At 32.3% G+C, this 20,133-nt stretch overlaps 1 protein-coding gene across 1 annotated transcript; it reads left to right on the top strand.

Moving 5' to 3' along the window:
• The first annotated feature begins 1,253 nt into the window (after positions 1–1,253).
• On the top strand, positions 1,254–19,723 carry LOC140442928 (C-type lectin mosGCTL-7-like). Its single transcript, XM_072533888.1, has 4 exons — positions 1,254–1,343; positions 7,128–7,162; positions 10,427–10,535; positions 19,332–19,723. The coding sequence occupies exons 1-4, from the start codon at positions 1,280–1,282 to the stop codon at positions 19,598–19,600; spliced, it is 477 nt and encodes a 158-aa protein (XP_072389989.1). The 5' UTR covers positions 1,254–1,279; the 3' UTR covers positions 19,601–19,723.
• The last annotated feature ends 410 nt before the right edge of the window (positions 19,724–20,133 follow it).

Genomic DNA, 20,133 nt, shown 5'->3' with positions numbered 1-20,133 from the left:
TATATAGATGTTCATTTAGACCCAGCTTTTTTTATATTTTCTAGGACGTTTTTTGGAATGACTCCAGTGGTAGAAAGAATAATGGGTATCGTCTGGGTACTTTCCATTCTCCATTGTCTCCTGATTTGTATTTCTAGATCTCTGTACTTGGCGATCTTTTCGTTATACTTAACAAGCAGATTATTGTTGTTAGGTATCGCCACATCGATTAGCGTTGTTTGTCTTGTTAGTTTTTTAACTAGCACGAGATCTGGTCTATTATGTGCTACAGTTTGGTCTGTGAGCACAGTGCGATCCCAGTTGAGCTTGTAGTTGTCATTCTCAAGCATACTCTCAAGGCAATTTATTATTATTATTATTATTATTATTCCTGTACTCTTTGAGTTGTTTATTCTAGAGTGCAGGTCATTTCTCCACTGTTTTAATCAACTGCTCTGATTCAATAGTACTTAAAATACCCCCAAAACTTCAAGCATATTCTTCGTTGTCTAATATTTTTAAAAAAATTGAAACTAAATATTCTTAAAGACACACCAGGCTTAGCTGGCTTCATAATTGCGACTAAACAATCGTAAGTGGGTGCATTTCTATGCTAGGACCTATGATTCATTATGGTAGACGACTATTGCGTCGCGGTAAAATACCACAGGTTGCATTTCCTTAATCGCTGTGATTATTTAGTCACAAATGGATTGACTTTATTTGAAACAATGTGTTCAATCTTTGCAATTAAACAATCGCGCGACTACAAACCGCAAGTGGAGGGCTAACCTAAGATCTCGTAAGAAAAACATAGATTAGGAAAAGAAAAAACGGGCACAATTCAACAAATTTCGACGTTAAATTGGAAGATCACGACGGACTACGAGATTCAAAGATAACAGGTGACCTATAAGCGACAAAATAAAACTAGATCAAACTGGAATAAAATAACTTAAGACAAAGCTCAGATGAACAGTTTACTGTCAAGCAATAGACAATACAGGCTAGATGACGAAATCTTAAGAATATTTATTTAAGTAAGTTGTATAATATAGTGTATGTTATATTAATTGCGATAGTCTAAACGGTTTGTTTTACTATTTTTTTTATCTCCAATAAAAAACGGTTTTACAAGGTCACAAAATGTGCAAACCCTAAAGGAATTTTTTAATATGGAACGAGTAGTTAAAATTTTTTAACTTTATGTGGCATATCGAAATATGCATTCATTTGCATAATATTATTAGATATTTATATAGTTGGATACTGACAGAAAAACTCAGGTATTTGATTAAAAATGTTCCGTATATTTGAAGCACTTCTTCTTTTGTTGTGTGTTTGGCAGTTGGTGTCTATTTCAGGTAATATTTATTCTATATATATATATATATATATATATATATATATATATATATATATATATATATATATATATATATATATATATATATATATATATATATATATATATATATATATATATCTATATATCTTCTTATTCTTAGAGGGCCATATCCCTACGGAACGTCGGCGACTACCATGCTTATAATATTGTTATACTGATCTCGGTCTTGCGCTACGTGTAGCAATTTGTCCGCTGTCAATCCTGTCCACTGCCGCAAATTCCTCAACCAAGAGAGTTTCTTCCGTCCTATCCATTTCTTTCCTTCGATTTTACCGTTGAGAATTAGCCGAAGGAACTCATATCTGGGTCCTCTGATTATATGTCCAAGATATTCTAGTTTACGCCTCTTAATAATATTTAATAGAGTTCTTTGATGTCCCATTCTTCGAAGAACTTCTTCGTTTCTGGTTCTGCTAGTCCATGGAATTTTTAGTATCCTTCGATACAACCACATCTCAAACGCCTCGATTTTATTCATGATATCGGCGTTAAAGTCCAAGTTTCACATCCATACAAAAGTACAGACCACACGTAACATCTTGTAAACTTTTCACGGATTTCCAAATTTAATGAGTTATTGGATAATAGAGGCTTGAATTTTTGAAATGAGTTTCTTGCCTGTTCAATTCTACATCGAATATCGAAGGATGGATCCAGATTTTGGGTAATCCAACATCTAAGGTATATGAATCTCTGAACTCTCTGCAGCAGTTGTTGGTTTAATATCAGTTGGGTTGCGCCGATATCCACTTTACTGGTCATCATGTATTTAGTTTTATCGGTATTTATCGACAGTCCCCAATTTGTGCATTCCATGTCAACTCTATTGATTAGCTCCTGCAGATCGTCGATGTTTTCAGCTAGAATCACAGTATCGTCGGCGTACCGTATATTGTTAATTATTTCTCCTCCTATGATCTTTTAAAGCTTTCCTAAATAGATTCTCAGAATACACGTTAAAGAGGGTGGGAGACAGTACACAGCCCTGTCTTATACCTCGTTCAATACTGATTGGCTTTGATTCTCTGTTGTTGGTATTAATAATGGCTGTTTGGTTCCAGTAAAGTTTGGCAATAAGTTTGATGTCTTTCTCATCTAGTTGGATGCTCTGCAAGGCGCTAATTAGTCTGGTATGCTGAACGCGATCAAATGCCTTTTCAAAATCAATGAAGCACATATATACGGGTTTTCTTACCTCCCAACATCGTTGAAGGAGTGTTTGCATAGAAAATAGTGCTTCTCTAGTTCCAAGGTATCTCCGTAACCCGAACTGCTCTTATATATATATATATATATATATATATATATATATATATATATATATATATATATATATATATATATATATATTAGAAGTGATTATTTCGACCAAAAAATAATTTATAAATAAGTTCAAATTATCGGGTATAGTGGTCTATATATGGTCTATATAGACCACTATACCCGATAATTTGAACTTATTTATATATATATATATATATATATATATATATATATATATATATATATATATATAATATATATATAAGCACCTTATCAGTCTTCAATAGCGTTAATCCTCACCTTCAATTTACATGTGAACTGGAGGTTGATAACAGCATACCGTTTTTGGATATGCGAATCATACGCACACATAGTAACACATTGGGCACTACGTGGTACAGAAAAGACATGGCGAGCAACCGGTTCTTAAATTACCACTCTACACACCCAATAAGATACAAACATAACCTTGTACAAGCTCTTAGCTTTAGAGTACACACGTTGACCCACACGCGGTACAAGAGGGAATCTTTGGATTTACTCAAATCCATTCTCATTGATAACTTTTACCCCATATCCATCATCAACAGATATCTTTTCTCTAAAAGCTATGGTCAGCTATTCTTTGTTAGAATCTATGAAAACTAACCAATCAAAAAACACAGATATAATTCTAAATGACCAACTTAATACAACCAATTCTCCCCTCCTCAACATATTTCATTAAAGACTATAAAGTGTAAACGCATGACAAAAATAGATCACTTGAGAAAGACACTCTGCCGAAACAGCTGTAGTAATAAGATTTTATAATAAATTTTGTGACAGTTTTGAAAACAAAGTTTTCAGTGTTTTATTGTTACAAATATATAAATAATAATTCCAAATTTTAATTCGATTGTTTAAATTTGATCTCAAGGTATTCTCTAGGTTCTGAAATACCATAACCTTCTAATAGTGTAAAAATATGCAACAGGAGTACAAGGAAAATAAAAGAAACGTTAAATAATTTTTTTTTTCATTAAATATCTTACAAAAATTATATTACACATACAACAAAAATACCAAATATGGATATCGCAATGCCGTATTTTGACAAATTTGGAAAAAATTGGCACAGTTCAAATTTAACCCCCCTAAATTCATTTAATATATTAACCTTTTATTAATGATTCTGTTTTAAAATTTCCATGTTTAAGATTGTTTAAAATGACGTCCTGGATATTCATGTAGAACTCGCTCGCTCTCCGTGTGCCTTAGAACTACCCCCAAAACCTAACAGATCTCTCGTACCAAAACAAACACCTCTACCCTCTGGATATTGAGTTGCTCCTGCAAACCTGCTTCCCTCGTCTTAGTTAGCATACAAGAAACCAAAACTGCTTTCACTTTTCTTTTAAATTAAACAGTTTCGACAAATAAGATTATTTTCTTTCTTATCACAAACAAATACTTTAGAAGAAACCGGTAAAACCTTTCGATACATAAACTTTCTTTCAAATTAACTTTGATGTTATTCGTTTGACAGCACAGGAACAGATCCTCCTCTCTGTACTTTTAAATAAGCTTCTAACTACAATTTCTCTTTCCAACTTTTTCTCTTTCTTAACCAATCACAGTCTAGCATTTTCAAACAATCCAAAATTCCATTCCTTTTCTTTCTCTGAGATATCCCAATTATATGTTTTGGTTTTTCCCTTCAGCAATCAACAAAACTGCTTTGCATAAGTAAAACTTTCTCTCTTGTGGGCTCTTGAAAATAAACAGATACCCTAGCTAAGCGTTTGGACTTTCCAAACCATTGTTAACCTCACTTTATTTGTCAAATTCTTTTAAAACGATAACATTTTATTCCCACCTAAATAATCGTGAAAATAAGTTCCAAAAATTCCTGTAAAATTAGTAAACCTATTAAAGCGAAGGTTATGTGATTCAGAAGGCGGTACTTCAAAATATTTAACTAGTTATCGTACTGCTATTCGATTTTAATAATTAAAGTGGTATTTTAAGAGGGGATACTGTCAACAATAGACATATATCCAGCATATTAAAACATGTTTAAATATATAATGAATAGTGTTGCCCAAAATCGGTCTTGGTCTTGTTCTTGAGTTTTTGCAAGACCAAGACCAAGACCGCCTAATTTTAGCAAGACCAAGACCAAGACTGACCGTGCAAGATTTACGCAAGAACAAGACTAAGCCTGCGAGACTCTTGCGTCTTGCAGTTAGGACGGAGTGTCGTTTTAGCGAGTATTGTAGTTCGGGTATATGCTTAAAGACTCTATGAGACGCAAAAAAATATGTAATAAAAATTTGAAAAACTGGACTTTGACGCGCATTACGAACAATACCATAAACATACATCAAAATCATCAATCAAAATATTCATTAACAAAACACATTTGACACGTGCTCAGAGGTCATAATTACAATGTAAAAATAAAATATTTTGTACATTGTTTTCCAGCATACGACTTCTTCGCTCTGAAATTAATTGTCCAGATTTTGAGAATAGCCGCCCTCTAATCATAAAATAATCTTGCATTGCTACGCCGACAGTAATATCGTATCGAAATATTTCTAAAAATTTGTCACCTTAGCTAATAAAAAATATAACACTTATTATTACGGACACCCACTTAATAATTCAATTTGTTTCCCATTATAATTTTTTAGTTAGGAGGAATCTAAATAAACAAATCTTATCGGCCTAAGACTAAACATTGTTTCTGCTGAGTGTGCGATGAGATCATTCGGTTAAACCAAATTTGCTGAAAGAGCGCGACTAAAAGTTTATTAATAACAGATAATGTCGCTTACCGTGTAAACAAAATACCGAAATATTTAGACTAGAATAACGAAGTAACGATATATAATTCTCGGTTTGTTATTAGATACTTAGGGTATTGAATAGTAACGGATATTCTATAGTAGTAGTTAGTTTTTCGACATCACTAAACTTCATTTAAAAAGTTTACAGTTTGACATGGGAGACAAAGATTCAAATAGTTTTAGTCGGAGTAAGTAAGCGTTGGAATTATAAATCTAAAAGACCTAAAAGCAAATTTTATGAGTTTTTCGAAATAATTCATGCATCCCAAATTGTTTTGTTTAAATTGTGCCTACATAGAAAGGTTAAAATAAAAATGAAAAACAGAAACACTTCATGTTTAAGGAAGCATCTAATATCTTTTCACAAAAAAGAATTACAAATATTTCTTCCTGAAAAACCAAAATTCTGGTTCCTAAAAAAATGTTCCTAATAATTTATTTTGGTAAATTAATGTATTTATTAAGTAGATATCTCCTTAATTTAAAATAACTTCTTTTGATTATCATTGCTTTCTTACCCATTCTTTATTTTTTTAAGTTAGATTTTTATATAAAAGTAGAGCTAAGATTGTTAATAACATTTATGTTGCTTTAATAAATGGATTATTATAGTTTGTTATCTTATCACCTAAATAATATGTGTCCTTGATACCTGTATGTGGATTTTTGCCACGTACGAATCTTTTTTAAGATTTCCATTTTAGATAGCTGGGTTAGTTAGGGCATAGGCACGGATCGCTTAACGTTTAATAAATAGCAATAGGCTAATGGGTAACTGCAAGACTTGCAAGACTCTTGCTGCAAGACCAAGACCAAGACCAAGACCGGGAGTGCAATGCCAAGACCAAGACCAAAACCAGGTGTATTGGCGCAAGACCAAGACCAAGACTGTCTAAGTCTTGTCTTGTTCTTGCATTTGGGCAACACTAATAATGAATGATTCTAAAAATGGTTGCAATGGAACGTACTGTATATATCTTGTTTTTTTCTGATATACTCTTTAAAAACAACAGAATATGTATTTTAAATTAACTTTCTAGTAACGTCTTTATCTATACATCACAATACTTTTGATTAGAATTTAATATTTGATCTTTGTATACAGAAACAACTTTCACCGGAAAGAATCTTTTAATATTAACTTATCACTTGCTTTTATCTAGAAATACAATCTTTGTTAAAGTGTTTTCCTTTGGATTTTAAATACTTTATTGTAGGTGGTAACTCACCAAGCTTACGCGTTAAACCGCATCATTTTTGACTATTACGAGCTTTTAACATCATTTCTAATATCTTCTTCAGACCTTTTGGGGTGTCAGTCTCCCAGGGTCCTCTAATATCTGAGGGCTCAGAGTATGACCATACCAATAACTGAAGGGAGTGTTTCGGTTAAGGCTAGTAATTGATTTAAGATAAAATAAGACAATGCATTTAAAGGAAATTCTTAAAAATAAGGTCTTGATATCATACGAATAATTTAAAAGTCTTTTATGTATATTATTTTGTATATTTAGTAACATTGTTACAGAGCGTTAATTGCTTTACCTGCAATCATGTGTTTCATATTGTAAGTTCTAAAGTAATTTTAGTTTTTTTTTTAAGAATTTGCAGCCGTTGTGACTACAAAAGTTTAATTTTTTCAGATGCCACTACTCAATTTTCTATTTCAAAAGTTGGGGTAAGTACCCATACATGATTCGTTAATTTTAAAAAATAACTACCACAGACGTAAACATGTGAGTAAAATTTCTAATTAAAAGTAATTACAGGTAAAATCGATTTGGGTCTTTAAATACGACAAAACATATTTATCCCCTTCCGATAAAGTCAGTATTTTCATGATCTCCAATGTTAAAGCAGTCTATTAAATCTCTTATCCTTCTATTTTGAGTTAAGGCTAGTATATTTTTTAGCTTTGTTTTGAAGCTTTTTTTTTTGGCATCTTAAAGTAATTACTATTCTAATGGGAATAACCATGAAAATTGTTTTCAAAATACAAATATAAGTAAATTAACCCATTTTTTTGTTTTTTTAACCTTCATCGGACTGCCTGGGGTCTATTTTGACCCCAGATCATAATTTTTGGCTGTTACTATATCGATCTTAATCAATTTTATAGGCTGGGGTCTCCTAATACCCCGGCCAGGATTTTATATTATATATAATGAATTCTAATAAAGTTGTGATAATGTGAAAATCCCATAAATTTTACGGATTAGTACCGACTATGAGTGTACTATCGGTTTATGTAAGGGTTTTACATGTTTAAATGGGTAATTCCCCGAGCTGCAATAAAATTTAACGAAATAATATAAATATATTGAGTTCCAGTGTCAGTTGGTTCGTTGTCGTATTTGTGAATTGTGCATAAAATTGTGAACATGAGTTACGTTTTAATTATATCTAGCCGAAAATAACTAAGTAAAGATGAACTGTTACGTTTACTTGAAAGTGATGATCCGGAGCTTGATATCAATGAGGATACAGCAAGTGATTTAGAAGATGAAGTCAATGTAATAGAGGTACAAGAAGAAAATGACCTTAATATTGATAAAGGCATAAAGCAAAATGAACCAACAGTTACTGACTCCTAAGGCTTACCGGTATATGTATCTAAAGATGGAACTGAGTGGTCAAGGTTACCAAAAAACACAAAAGTGAAACGCGCAAAGGCGAATATTGCTCGAGGACTAACAATTTACAGTATATACATATCAAGTATCAAAAACGCTTTACTTCTGTTTTCTTTCAGTCAAAATTCAAAACATAATTGTTATGGAAAGTAATCGGACGGTTCAAGCCTATTACGATAAATGGAATAGTGAAAACCCAAATAAATTTAAAGTGTATATTTGCATTAATTCTGTAGTGATTCAGGCCTTTATTGGAGTAATGCTTATACTTGGAGCTTATCTGGAACTGATCGAAAGAGGTGATCGATATGCTTTGGTTTGAAGATATTGCTGACTGCCGTCCTATAATACCAGGTGCTATATTTAGAGATAGGTTCAAACAAATAACTTCATTTATACGTTTTGACAATTTTAAAACCAATCAAGAACGAAAATCCGTAGATAAACTGGATATACGTCTCCCAGTAAGAGATGTATGTGATATTTTTATTTCTAATTGTAAGAAATCACTAAATCTAGGCGACCATTTGTGTGTAGATCAGCAGCTCGTGCGTTTTAGAGGTAAAGTACCATTCCGAGTTTATATGAAAAGCAAACCTGACAAGTACGGATTAAAGATATGGGCCCTTGTAGTCCGCACTACTTCTTTTATTGTAAGCAAGCAAATTTGTTGTAACTTTCTTAATTGCCAATAAAAAAACAAGCCAATTTTAAATCTATTAATTTTTAGGAAAACAAGGTTCTAAAGCGAAAAAAGCTTAAGGCCAAAGAGTTGTCCCATACTTAACAGACCATTTGGAAGGAGGGTTTGGAATAATAACAACTGACAATTTTTTTACGAGTTTACAACGTGCGGATAAGTAAAGAGAGAAAAATATAACTCTACATGGAACTCTTCGAAAAAATACAACGTTTATTCTAAGGGAGCTTCTACCAGCATCATATAAAACAGATTATTTAAGTATGTTTACTTTTAAAAATATCGAACCTTAGTTTTCATGGAGTTAATCGGGATTCCGGCCTCTACGTGTGAGAAGCTTTGTCGAGCCTCTGTGGCAGGTGAGGGGACACCGGCAATTAGAATTCTTTAACAGTTCGAGCTTTCTTACAGACAGTATTATTACAATGACTTAATATGTGTGTTAGAATTCTGATGCGAGGTGTATGTCTCAAGTTTTATAGAGATGCCGGTAGCGTTTCCTCTCCTCGAGAGAGGCACAAGAATACCAGCCATTTCGACTCTTCCTACTGCTCGTCGCTTTGTGTCACTACCTTTCGTAAACAGTATTTTCGATAGTTACTATTTGCATAAGGTTTCTGGTGACGAAGCGCTATCGCAGCTCGACCCTGATCGGAAAAGCAATTTCAAGTCGCCGTCGGGGCTTTTATTCGCTCTTTACCGTGACAGGTCCTTAAGAACGCTGTGGTCAGTTCGACATAATTTAAAAATAGTTATAAGATCAATGTCTTTTCTATTTCAAAAAGTCGTGTTCTACTGCAAGGGAGCGTTTGTAGTCGACACGCCGGTTCTCGTGCTCTGTAGATTTAACTTCAAAATTAGATGAAGTCTTCTTGTATTCGACTATATCAGGTTATTGGATAAATAATAAAACTCAAAGTAGCGTGGTAGCACACCAGGCCAACAAGGTCTAGTGGGGCTAGTAGTATATGACGACTGGATCCTGATCGGAAGATGTGCTGCTGAGAATTTGCAGCAATCTTTCGCCAAGAGGCCAATGACAGCGTAGTTAATAACGAGCGCTGTGATTGACCGGCCAAATATCTTTATCGTGATTACCTTGGTATGGAATCTGATATCGTGATACCTTGGCGACAGCCCGTCCGATGAAACGTACATAAAACTAAAACTCTTGAATGAAAAAGAAAAAAGCCTAGAACAAACTTGGAGAAGATCAACTATTGACGAGATAAGACGTCAAGGAAGGTCCTGGAACGAGGTTATTGCCTTTGTTCATTTTTCATTGTAAATTTTATTGATTCTTCTGTATAGTTAATGCTCATAAAATGTTATTATCTAAGTGTTGATCTTTACTTATTCTCACTACATATGGGATAGGTAATTGTTTCATTTAAGTCACCTTCTCTAATCACAGAGTTTGTTTTATTGTACTTGTTATATATTCTTTAAAGAGATTTGATTTGACCTATTTTTTTTACCTTCCTCTGAATCGTTAATGCTACTAGTTCTGGAATGACCTCTGTAAAAGTTCATTCTTTTTGATTATATGTATTAAGGTATGTTAATTCACTTCATATTATATGTATTAACTTCTTTACTGTTATTACAGGTTTCTTGGATTGAAGCTATGCAGTTCTGTGAATCAAATAGCCACCAGTTAGTCAACATCGAGAATAAAGAAAAAAATGATGCAATTGCTAAGTTTCTGCTAGAAAGAAGTAAGTTTACAATAGTGTACACTATATATATATATATATATATATATATATATATATATATATATATATATATATATATATATATATATATATATATAGAAATGTTTCTTCAACGTCGATATTCCCAAAAAAAAATCTTTATTTCGAAAATAAGTTACAATTTTTGAGAAATTCTACAAACTACTACATTTAATGATTTAAACTTGACTATTGAAACATAATAATTACAATAATAATAAAAATATTGATTTCTTCCTATTTATAACGTCGGATATCGGAATCTGCTGATTCTTAATAGTAAGGGAGCTTATGGCTACATTTCTCCTCCCTCCATTGGTTGGGACTTCGTCCTCGAAGTTTTGGTTACTTCGGCTATCAGCTCGTCTAGTATCTGGATCTGGGCAGGATGCAATTTTTCTCCAAATAGGATTTTGGAAATTCGTTTTCTTTTCCTAATTAGGAAGATTATTAGGAAAGCTAAAATAGTTAAAAATATTATAACAGAAGTGGTGCTCAGTCCTATGGATAATCGGGGTAGTACTTCTATGGTATCTATTGGTTGAATTTGGCCATGTGTCTCTGGGATTGTTAATTTTTCAATTTTCATCTCATGGTTTGGTATTAATTTTATTGGAACAATTTTTGGAATGGAAATATCTTGAGACGTCTTTTTATTAAATTGGATACCTTCAATCATTATTGGTACATCTGTTGTCAAGAGGCTGGTTGAATTAATTTCTATCTGCTGGATTCTCATTGGGTGAACTATTCCTAGCAATATGACTTTGCTGGTTTCTTGGAAAAAGTTCTCTGTGATTAACGTTTTTGTGCAATTATCTACATTGGGTATGTTACATTTGGATTGTACATAGTTGGAACAAACTATGTTATCGCCTTGTCCTATACAAGTGTTGAACCATTTATTATTTGTATAGTAGCTTGCAGGTGGCAGAATCATAACATGATCTTTGTTTGGAATGGGATAGATTTTATAGGTAGTATAAGGAATTTCATGGAGTATAGGGATTTTAATTATTATGAGCATTGTATTTGAAGTTACACAAACTAAAGTTTTTGTTGACTCTATAAGTTCATAAGGGTGTTCATTACTATTGGGAATTGAATTTCTGGGATAAATTTTGAGAAGGTTCTCTTTAAGGTCTATTATTTCCTTTAAAGTGAATAATTCTATATTAGAGATATTAAGTTCAGATAAAGTAATGGTTCTTATAAGTTTCATTAGAAATTCGTTTATATTTTGGAGATTTATTATCTCGTTGTGTAGAATGATATAGCTGTCAAAATCAGCTGATAATTTGTTGAGTGCAGATATGAGAGTTGAATTATCAGAATTTAGTTTTTCTAAAAGTTTATCGAATCTCGTGTTAAAAGAGTTTCCATAAGATATTTGGTTATTAAATTTTTTTATGATTTCGTTTTGTTTATTTTCTAAAGAGATTATGTGTGATTTTAACAAGTCTAAGTCAGAGTCGTCTGGATTTTAACCGTTATTCGGAATCTGAAGATTGAGTGGATGGACCAGGGCGAGGATTGTCCTGTGAAAAATTTGTGTCTTGAGTAGATTTGTCTACATGTTTTCGTATTCGTTTTACATATTTAAGGTGAGTGCTTGTTAAATTTTGTTTATCTGTTTTACCGATTATTTTTGTTTTGTCTTGTGTTTCTGGATGAATAGTGGAGAAAGGGGCTTGTAATTTGGACTTATGTTTTTTCTTAGAAACATATAGGGATTTTGTAAGGTCTATTTCCGGAATATCTTCGGCATTTTCGTTTTGTCTATCTAAGAGTTGTTGTCTTTTTTGTTTTTGTTTATTATATAGTTCTGCAATAAAGGGTTGGAGTTCTTCTTTATGTCTTTGATTATATGTTTCGTATATCGGAAGATCAAAGTCGAAATGTATTTCTTCTGCATAGGGTCCGTACAGAATTGAGAACGGGGAATAATCTGTGGAACTGTGGATTGATTGGTTGTAAATAAGAATGGCGTGTGTTAGAATGTCATCTAACGAATCATTTGGATTTTGGGCTTGTAAGGTCCTAAGTTTTTCAATAAGAGTTGAATGAAAGCGCTCTACAGGAGAGTTTGAGGAAGAATTGTTTACTGTTGTAAAATGTATTTCGATTTTGTGGATATTTAGGAATTCTTTAATGACTGCGGAATTAAATTCGGTGCCGCTGTCGCATACAATCTTTTTTGGGTAATTGTGGTGCGAAAAGTAGTGTCTTAATTTATTTAGTATGGAAATGGAAGTTTTGTCGGTGAGCTTATAGCATTGACCGTATTTGGAAAAAGAATCTATTATTGTGAGATACAGGTTTTTATTGCAGTGGAATAGATCGATATGTAATATATCAAAAGGTTTTTGACCTAACAACGGTCCTAATTGGGGAAGTTTATAAGGGCGTCGTTCGTATTTATTTTTTAGGCAAATTTCGCATTTATTGATAAAATTAGAAATAGTTGTCTGCATTGAGGGCCAATAAAATTTTTGTTTTAAATGTTTGTAGGTTTCAATTATTCCGTTGTGATTTTCTACGTGATATTTCTTTATGCATTCTATTTGTTGGTTTTCTTCTTCTATGTCCTGAAGTAGTATATTGCAAAATATTGCTTTGACTGTTGAATTTATTTTTTCTTTAAAATAGTTACAGATAAAAGGTCTAAATTCGTGAGGGATTGTTATTGCAAATTTTTGATTTGGTCTAAGGATATTTTGGAAGGTATTTGCTATTTCTGTTTTCCAATTATTTGTCAAAGTGACAGTGTAACGGTGTTTGTTAAAAATTCTTTTGTATTTAATTTCAAAATTATTTGACTCTGGTTTAAAAATAATTTGGTTTGAGGATAAATTAATTGGTTCAGGTGAAATCTCTATTCCAGTGATAGGGTTCTCAACTGATGTATGTTGTGTGTTAGTACTGTTTTGTAAGTTGTCAAAATCGGCAAGGAAATCGTCTATGTCGAAATTGTCGGGTGGTTCAGCACATTCTGAATTCGGGGGTTCAGCACATTCTGAACTCGAACTTAGGGCATTTATTTGGACTCGGCTAAGAGCATCAGCAACTTGATTCTCTTTGCCTTTTTTATATTTAACTTCAAAATCATATTCTTCTAGTTTAAGTCTCCATCGGGCTAATCTAGAAGTGGGGTCTTTAATTTTGTAGATCCATACGAGAGGATTGTGATCTGTTTCTACAGTGAATTTTTGGTTGTATAAATACATACGGAAGTGTTTACAAGAATCTAGTATGGCTAAAAGTTCTTTTTCAATAGTGGAGTAGTTTCGTTCTGCGGAATTTAGAGTTCGAGAATAGTAGGCAATAGGGTGATTATTTTGAGATAATACTGATCCTATAGCTATATTAGAGGCGTCTGTAGTCAGTACAAAAGGCTTTTCGAAGTCTGGATATTGTAAGACTGGAGAATTAGTTAACAATTGTTTGCATTTTGCAAAACATTCTAAATAATTTGGATTTGTGGGGTCGATAGTTGCTCCTTTTCGAGTACATCTCGAAAATGGGGACGTTATTTTTGCAAAGTTGGGTATGAATCTTCGGTAGTAACCGATTAAACCAAGAAATGATTTAATTTCTTTTACTGTTTTTGGTAGAGGATATTTTTGTATAGCTTCGATTTTTGCTGGGTTAGGTTTGATTCCTTCGGTTGTCACTACGTGACCTAAGAAAGAAACTTCTTTCGTGAGAAACTCAGATTTGTCTAACTGAATTTTTAAATTATTTTTTCTAAAAGTGTCAAAAATAGTCGCAATATGAACTAAGTGTTCTTGCAGTGACTTGGAAAAAATAATGACATCGTCCATGTAGACGAAGCAAAACTTATGAATAAAGGGCCTAAGAATATTGTCCATTAACCTTTCGAATGTTGCTGGGCTATTCTTTAAACCAAAGGGCATACGTAAAAATTCAAAGTGACCATGCGGAACTGAAAAGGCTGTTTTCCGAATAGAATCCGGATGAACTTCAATCTGATGGTAACCTTGAGCTAAATCTAATGTTGTGAAATAACTGGCTTTTCCTAAGTTATCCAGTATCTCATCTATCTGAGGAAGTGGGTAGCGATCACTTTCAGTATGATCATTGAGCTTCCTATAATCAATTACTAATCTAAATTTTTTCTGACCTGAGGCATCAGCTTTTTTTGGTACTATCCAAACTGGAGCTGAGTACGGTGAAATTGACGGTCGAATTATCTTATTATCTAATAAATTATTTATTTGTTTTTTTATTTCTTCCTGCATTGCTTTGGGATGCCGAAATCCCTTTACATAAATTGGATTTTCATCCTTAGTTTTAATTTCGTGTCTAACAGCTGATGTGAAAGTTAAATTTTTGTTTTCGTCGTAAAATACGTCTTTAAATTTTTTGCAAAGACTTATAATTTTATATTTTTCTTCGTTATTTAAGTGCGAAGTACGGATTTTGTTTTCGTTAAAATGCGTCGTTGGAATTTTTACTATATTATAATTACAGAAGTTCTCAACTTCAATTCTCTTATTAAATTTCATAGGCATAGGTAAGTCGAAAGTGTCTAGAAAGCCGTTTTTTGCAACGTGAATAGAATGGGGAATTTTGATACCTTGAAAGTGTCTTTCGCGCAATAAGACTTCGCCATTATGAACGCTTACTGGAATTTTTTGGTATAAAGTTTCAAATGGAATGCTAACGTGAGGATTCTCAAAGGTTAAAGTATGAGTTGCGTAGCTAATTGTGGCGTGGAATCTTTTCAGATCGTAAGTTCCAAGGAGGAGGTCAAAGAATTGACTAAAGTCGGCAATTTTTACGTCGAATGTTTGTGGAATTCCATATTCTAGGAATAGTGGCGTCTTAATATTTAAGTCGTGCTTGGAAGTAATTTTCATTGACGTTAGCGAAAAAGGTTTTCGATAAATATGATTTTTATCAAATAGTTTGAGAGCTCGCGGATTTAAAATTGAATGGGAACCGCCGGTATCGATTAAAACGCGTAGATGTGTTTTGGGTGTAACGAAACAGGGTAACCCAGGGGAACTTTCAATATTATGTAGGTTTATACAGGGGGTGGATGATCGTCTAACGGGATGGCTTGAAAATCCTGATGATTTTCATCATGCAAATCGGGCTCTTGTTCGGATTCGTAATTTTCGAAATCATTTTCGAAATATTGGATATCATTTGAATCTATGTGAAAATTGTGGCTTCTATTAGTTGTAATTGTCATGGGCTGATGGTTTCTGGTTGTGGTAGTTTGAACACCGCTCATTGGAGTAGCAAAATTTGGTTGGGGTCGAGGAGCTTTATATTTATTTAATCTTTGTTGGTTGTTTTTCGGAACATTGTTTCGTTGGAAGGATTGATTTTGTTCGTGAGAACTGAAATTTTGTCTCTGAGGAAAATTATAGTTCTGTTGTGGAGTGAAGTTAAAATTGGGCTCTGTGTTGTGAGTTGAAGGTCTCACATAATTTGAATGCGTGGGTTGGAAGTTTGAGTATGTGGGTTGAAAGTTTGTGGATCTTTGATTATTCGAAGATTGATAGGGTTTATTTTTGAGTGGGGCCTTTTTGTTTTGTTGGCTCTTAAGGAAGTTCATGTATTGTTGTTGATTTTTGTGGTTATCGTAGGCAATACACTTTTGAAGGGCTTCTTCTAGGGAATTTAATTCAAAATGCGATAAGTATTCGCAATAAGGCTCGTTGATTCCGGTACAGAAAGTTTTGAGGGCAATGTTTTTGAAGTACGGAGTTTTAAAAGTGACTGTCGCGGGATTATCGTTTAGGGTGATGTGTTGGAGTAAATCGTTCAGATTTGTAGTTATTCTCTGATGATAATTGTCGTAGGATTCACTATGTTTTTGGACGGTGGTGGATAGTTGTGTTACTAATATGTCTTCGGAACGTCTGTCTCCGTATTTAGTTAATAATGCTGGACGAATTTCTGTCCAATTGGTTTTATTAGAATAGTTTAAGAAATTTCTAGGTTCTCCTTTAATTCGAGATACGATATGGGAATTTAAGATAAATTCTTGGGACGGATTTAAATCTTGGGTGCCTAAGAAAACTATTAAATTATCTACTGCTTTGATGAAGGTGGAGAGGTTGTCTCCAGAAGAGAATTCGGGCAGAGTTGAGCAAAGGCTAGCAATATCGCTATTGGTCATCGGCATTTTGGAACGTAATTTAGATGCAGGCTTAGATTTAGAGGTTTGTAGATTTCTTTTTATTTTTAGATTTAAACTGTCGAATAGTAAACTTAAATTTTCGATACTATTTTGGGAAATATCATTCAATGTACTCATAAAATATATGCAAAAATATAAATGCAAGTATATATAAAAATTCGTTGAAGTAAAATGTTATAAATAATATAAATTCAATAAACAATAAATAATAAATTCAATGTAAATGTTTAAGAATTCAATTAAAATAATAAATGCTCATAAACAATGGTAAAGAAAGGAAAAACTTACGCAAGGATGATCGTGTTTGATTTCCAATACATTTTTCTCTTTTACCAGGTTCTTCAGGATTTCATTAAACTAATGTAGACCAGGAAACGACTATGTTTCTGTATGAAATATCCTGTGGTTCGCAGCGCCAGAAATGTTTCTTCAACGTCGATATTCCCAAAAAAAAATCTTTATTTCGAAAATAAGTTACAATTTTTGAGAAATTCTACAAACTACTACATTTAATGATTTAAACTTGACTATTGAAACATAATAATTACAATAATAATAAAAATATTGATTTCTTCCTATTTATAACGTCGGATATCGGAATCTGCTGATTCTTAATAGTAAGGGAGCTTATGGCTACATTTCTATATATATATATATATATATATATATATATATATATATATATATATATATATATATATATATATATATATATATATATATATATATATATATATATATTATATATTATATATACATTAAATACATATTATTATATTATTATTATTTTTTACTTGATTAATTAAGCAAATCAAAAACAGAACTTAATTGTTCTCAGGGTGAAAAATCTCCTTATATTAACCTATGTTATGTGGGTCCAAAGATTTCCTAGTTGTCCTTTATCGGGATAGAGAAAAAAGAATAATAATAAAAATAGTATGTTACAAAAAGTTGGTATTCTTTATTTTATTTAAAGAAGAATAAAACAATTATCAAATTTTGCCGTTATCTTATCAATCAGCGTAAATGAATACAACAAAATTTACACAAAAAGAATATTTTAAGTCTTCTTGAAAACAAAACCAATTTAAAGCCAATTCCAATCTTTCTGATTTTTCAATATTTACTTTATTTCAAAAAACAAAACTTTAAAACATTTTACAAATGAAGTCTACTCTTGAGTTAAAATGGTAGCGACAATGATGTCAACAAACTTTATTCACAGTTACAAAATTTTCAATTCTGAACAGAAAATTACTGACCTTTCCTTCGTAGATTGTATTTGAACCATACCCAGAATCGTCCACGCTCCACAGCAATGTGATCTGCCACTATTTTCCTCGGCTTTCTTCTTTTCGTATCTGCAATCCTCCTGCAGCGACTGTACGAAACACCTAACTCAATTCTCCAACAATTAACACTTGAAATTTAATTCTCTAAAACACTCAGCTACTTCTCAATGACACAAGGAGCTCTTTCTGTCAACTTGGTGCCGCCAAACTATTTCCTACGTATTCCAGGAACTGCCCACTTTAGACCCAAGGATATCTTTTCATCTCCTTCCACAATTCTGCTAACTTTCTTTCACAATGCCGGTATCCAAACTCACGAACACACCCTCTATCGAGACGCTACCTTTCCTTTCGATGATCTAATGACAACTACCACTTTCTCTCATACATCGACTATCAATTCTCCCATTAAAAAAAAACTTTCCAATCAAAAAGCTTTATTTTGATTACAATCAATAAGGAAAATCCCCATTACTGTTTCCAGAGAAACTAAAATTTTTGCTTTAAGACTGGCTTTCCCTTTGGTTACAAATACATAATTCATTCCTATAACAAAAGGTTAACTGCAATATCTTAATCCTAGGTCATATACAAACAATGAAGAGATTATGATGAGTATGGGCTTGCTAATTCTATATAAAAAGATTTTACCTGCGAGTATTTAAAAATCAGTTGTTGACAGTCAAAACTTTTGTTAATCTAATCTTATTTTAATTTAATACATACATTTTGTTTACCAGGGTATCTTGAAAATTTATTTAAATGGTCTATTTATTAATTTTTATTTTTCTCTTTGGGTAAGAAAAAGAAGTATGACAATATATATACATAAACTTAAATCAATTTTATGCTTTCTGATAATAAACATTTTTATTTTTTTCGTAGCATAACGAAAAACATGAAACTCCCAACTTCCAACGGTTGGCTTTGTGATTTGTCTATTGTCATTGCAAAAGCCAAACGCACGGGAAATTCTAAAGGTTTAAAATAAAATAGTACGATCGTTGGAATCATTGGTATACGCGGGATTAAGATATCCTCTGGTTTATATTTTTCCTTAATGATGGTTGCCTCAATTATTCATTAGACATTTTACAGTCAGTCTCTTTCCATTGAACAGTCTAGGTTGATTATTGTTACACAGCATAATGACAACTGATCCTACTTTTAATTTTAACTTTTTAGCTGGGAGTCCAGACAATTCCATTTATTTTAAAAACTAATTCAAACATATTCACTAGATTTAAAATTTTTTACGAAATTAGTTCAGTATTTCAGTTAAATAAATAAAATAAATAAATCTTCTAGATGTCGTTCATCCAGGAGAAGCCGTCTGGACTTCGGGTAGCAAGAAAACTAATGGTACAAAATGGCGCTGGATTAATGGAAAAGATGTGACATTCACCAACTGGAACACTGGTGAACCAAACAACAAGCGAGGTGATCTGTCCTGCATATCAGTATACAGATCAAAGTCGGGAGTTGCCGTTTGGGATGATGTACCATGTGAAGCGAACGATGTAAAATATTACCCCTTGTGCGAGACAAAAATATGTCTTGTATATATTTTAAATTAACTCTATGCATTAAGTCACTAATAAAACCAAAGTTGTGGTATATTAAGTGAATTATAACTTTTTGTTTTACGAAATAAAATATCAGAAATATATTTATAGCTTTTAATAAAGCTGTCTTCAATAACCATCAGAAATAAAAGAATTTAACAAATTTTAACATATTGTTATGGTAGCTCATAGTAACTTTTTTAGGAAAATGAGTTAACCCTCTAACTGGCAAGATTCAAAAAATTTTTTTATTTAGTTATGAATTTTTTTCAAGTTTAATAATGTATTAAAAAACCTAGAAAAGCTATTAAAATGTAATATCAATTCTTGTTTGGCTTCCAAGTAAAAACAGGTAAAGGGGTCCTAAGGGATCCTTGCTGCTTTAAGTTAAAAATCGTTTTATTCATTTAAATGAATTTTATTAAAAAAACTTAAAAAAACAAACAGACAAGAATGTGTATACATGATTTTTTATGATGATAATTATAAAAACAGTTTTTGGCATTAGAACAGTATAAATGAAGATCACATTTGATACACACGCA

This window comes from Diabrotica undecimpunctata, chromosome 6, assembly GCF_040954645.1.
Source record: "Diabrotica undecimpunctata isolate CICGRU chromosome 6, icDiaUnde3, whole genome shotgun sequence".
Taxonomy (NCBI): domain Eukaryota; kingdom Metazoa; phylum Arthropoda; class Insecta; order Coleoptera; family Chrysomelidae; genus Diabrotica; species Diabrotica undecimpunctata.
This window is presented reverse-complemented; position numbering and strand designations above follow the sequence as displayed.

Excerpts from the sequence above, each read along its gene's own strand:
- LOC140442928 (XM_072533888.1), top strand. The coding sequence starts at position 1,280 with ATGTTCCGTATATTTGAAGCACTTCTTCTTTTGTTGTGTGTTTGGCAG. Across the intron at positions 1,344-7,127 it reads GCAGTTGGTGTCTATTTCAG|ATGCCACTACTCAATTTTCT; the intron begins GTAATATTTATT and ends TAATTTTTTCAG. Across the intron at positions 7,163-10,426 it reads TTTCTATTTCAAAAGTTGGG|GTTTCTTGGATTGAAGCTAT; the intron begins GTAAGTACCCAT and ends CTGTTATTACAG.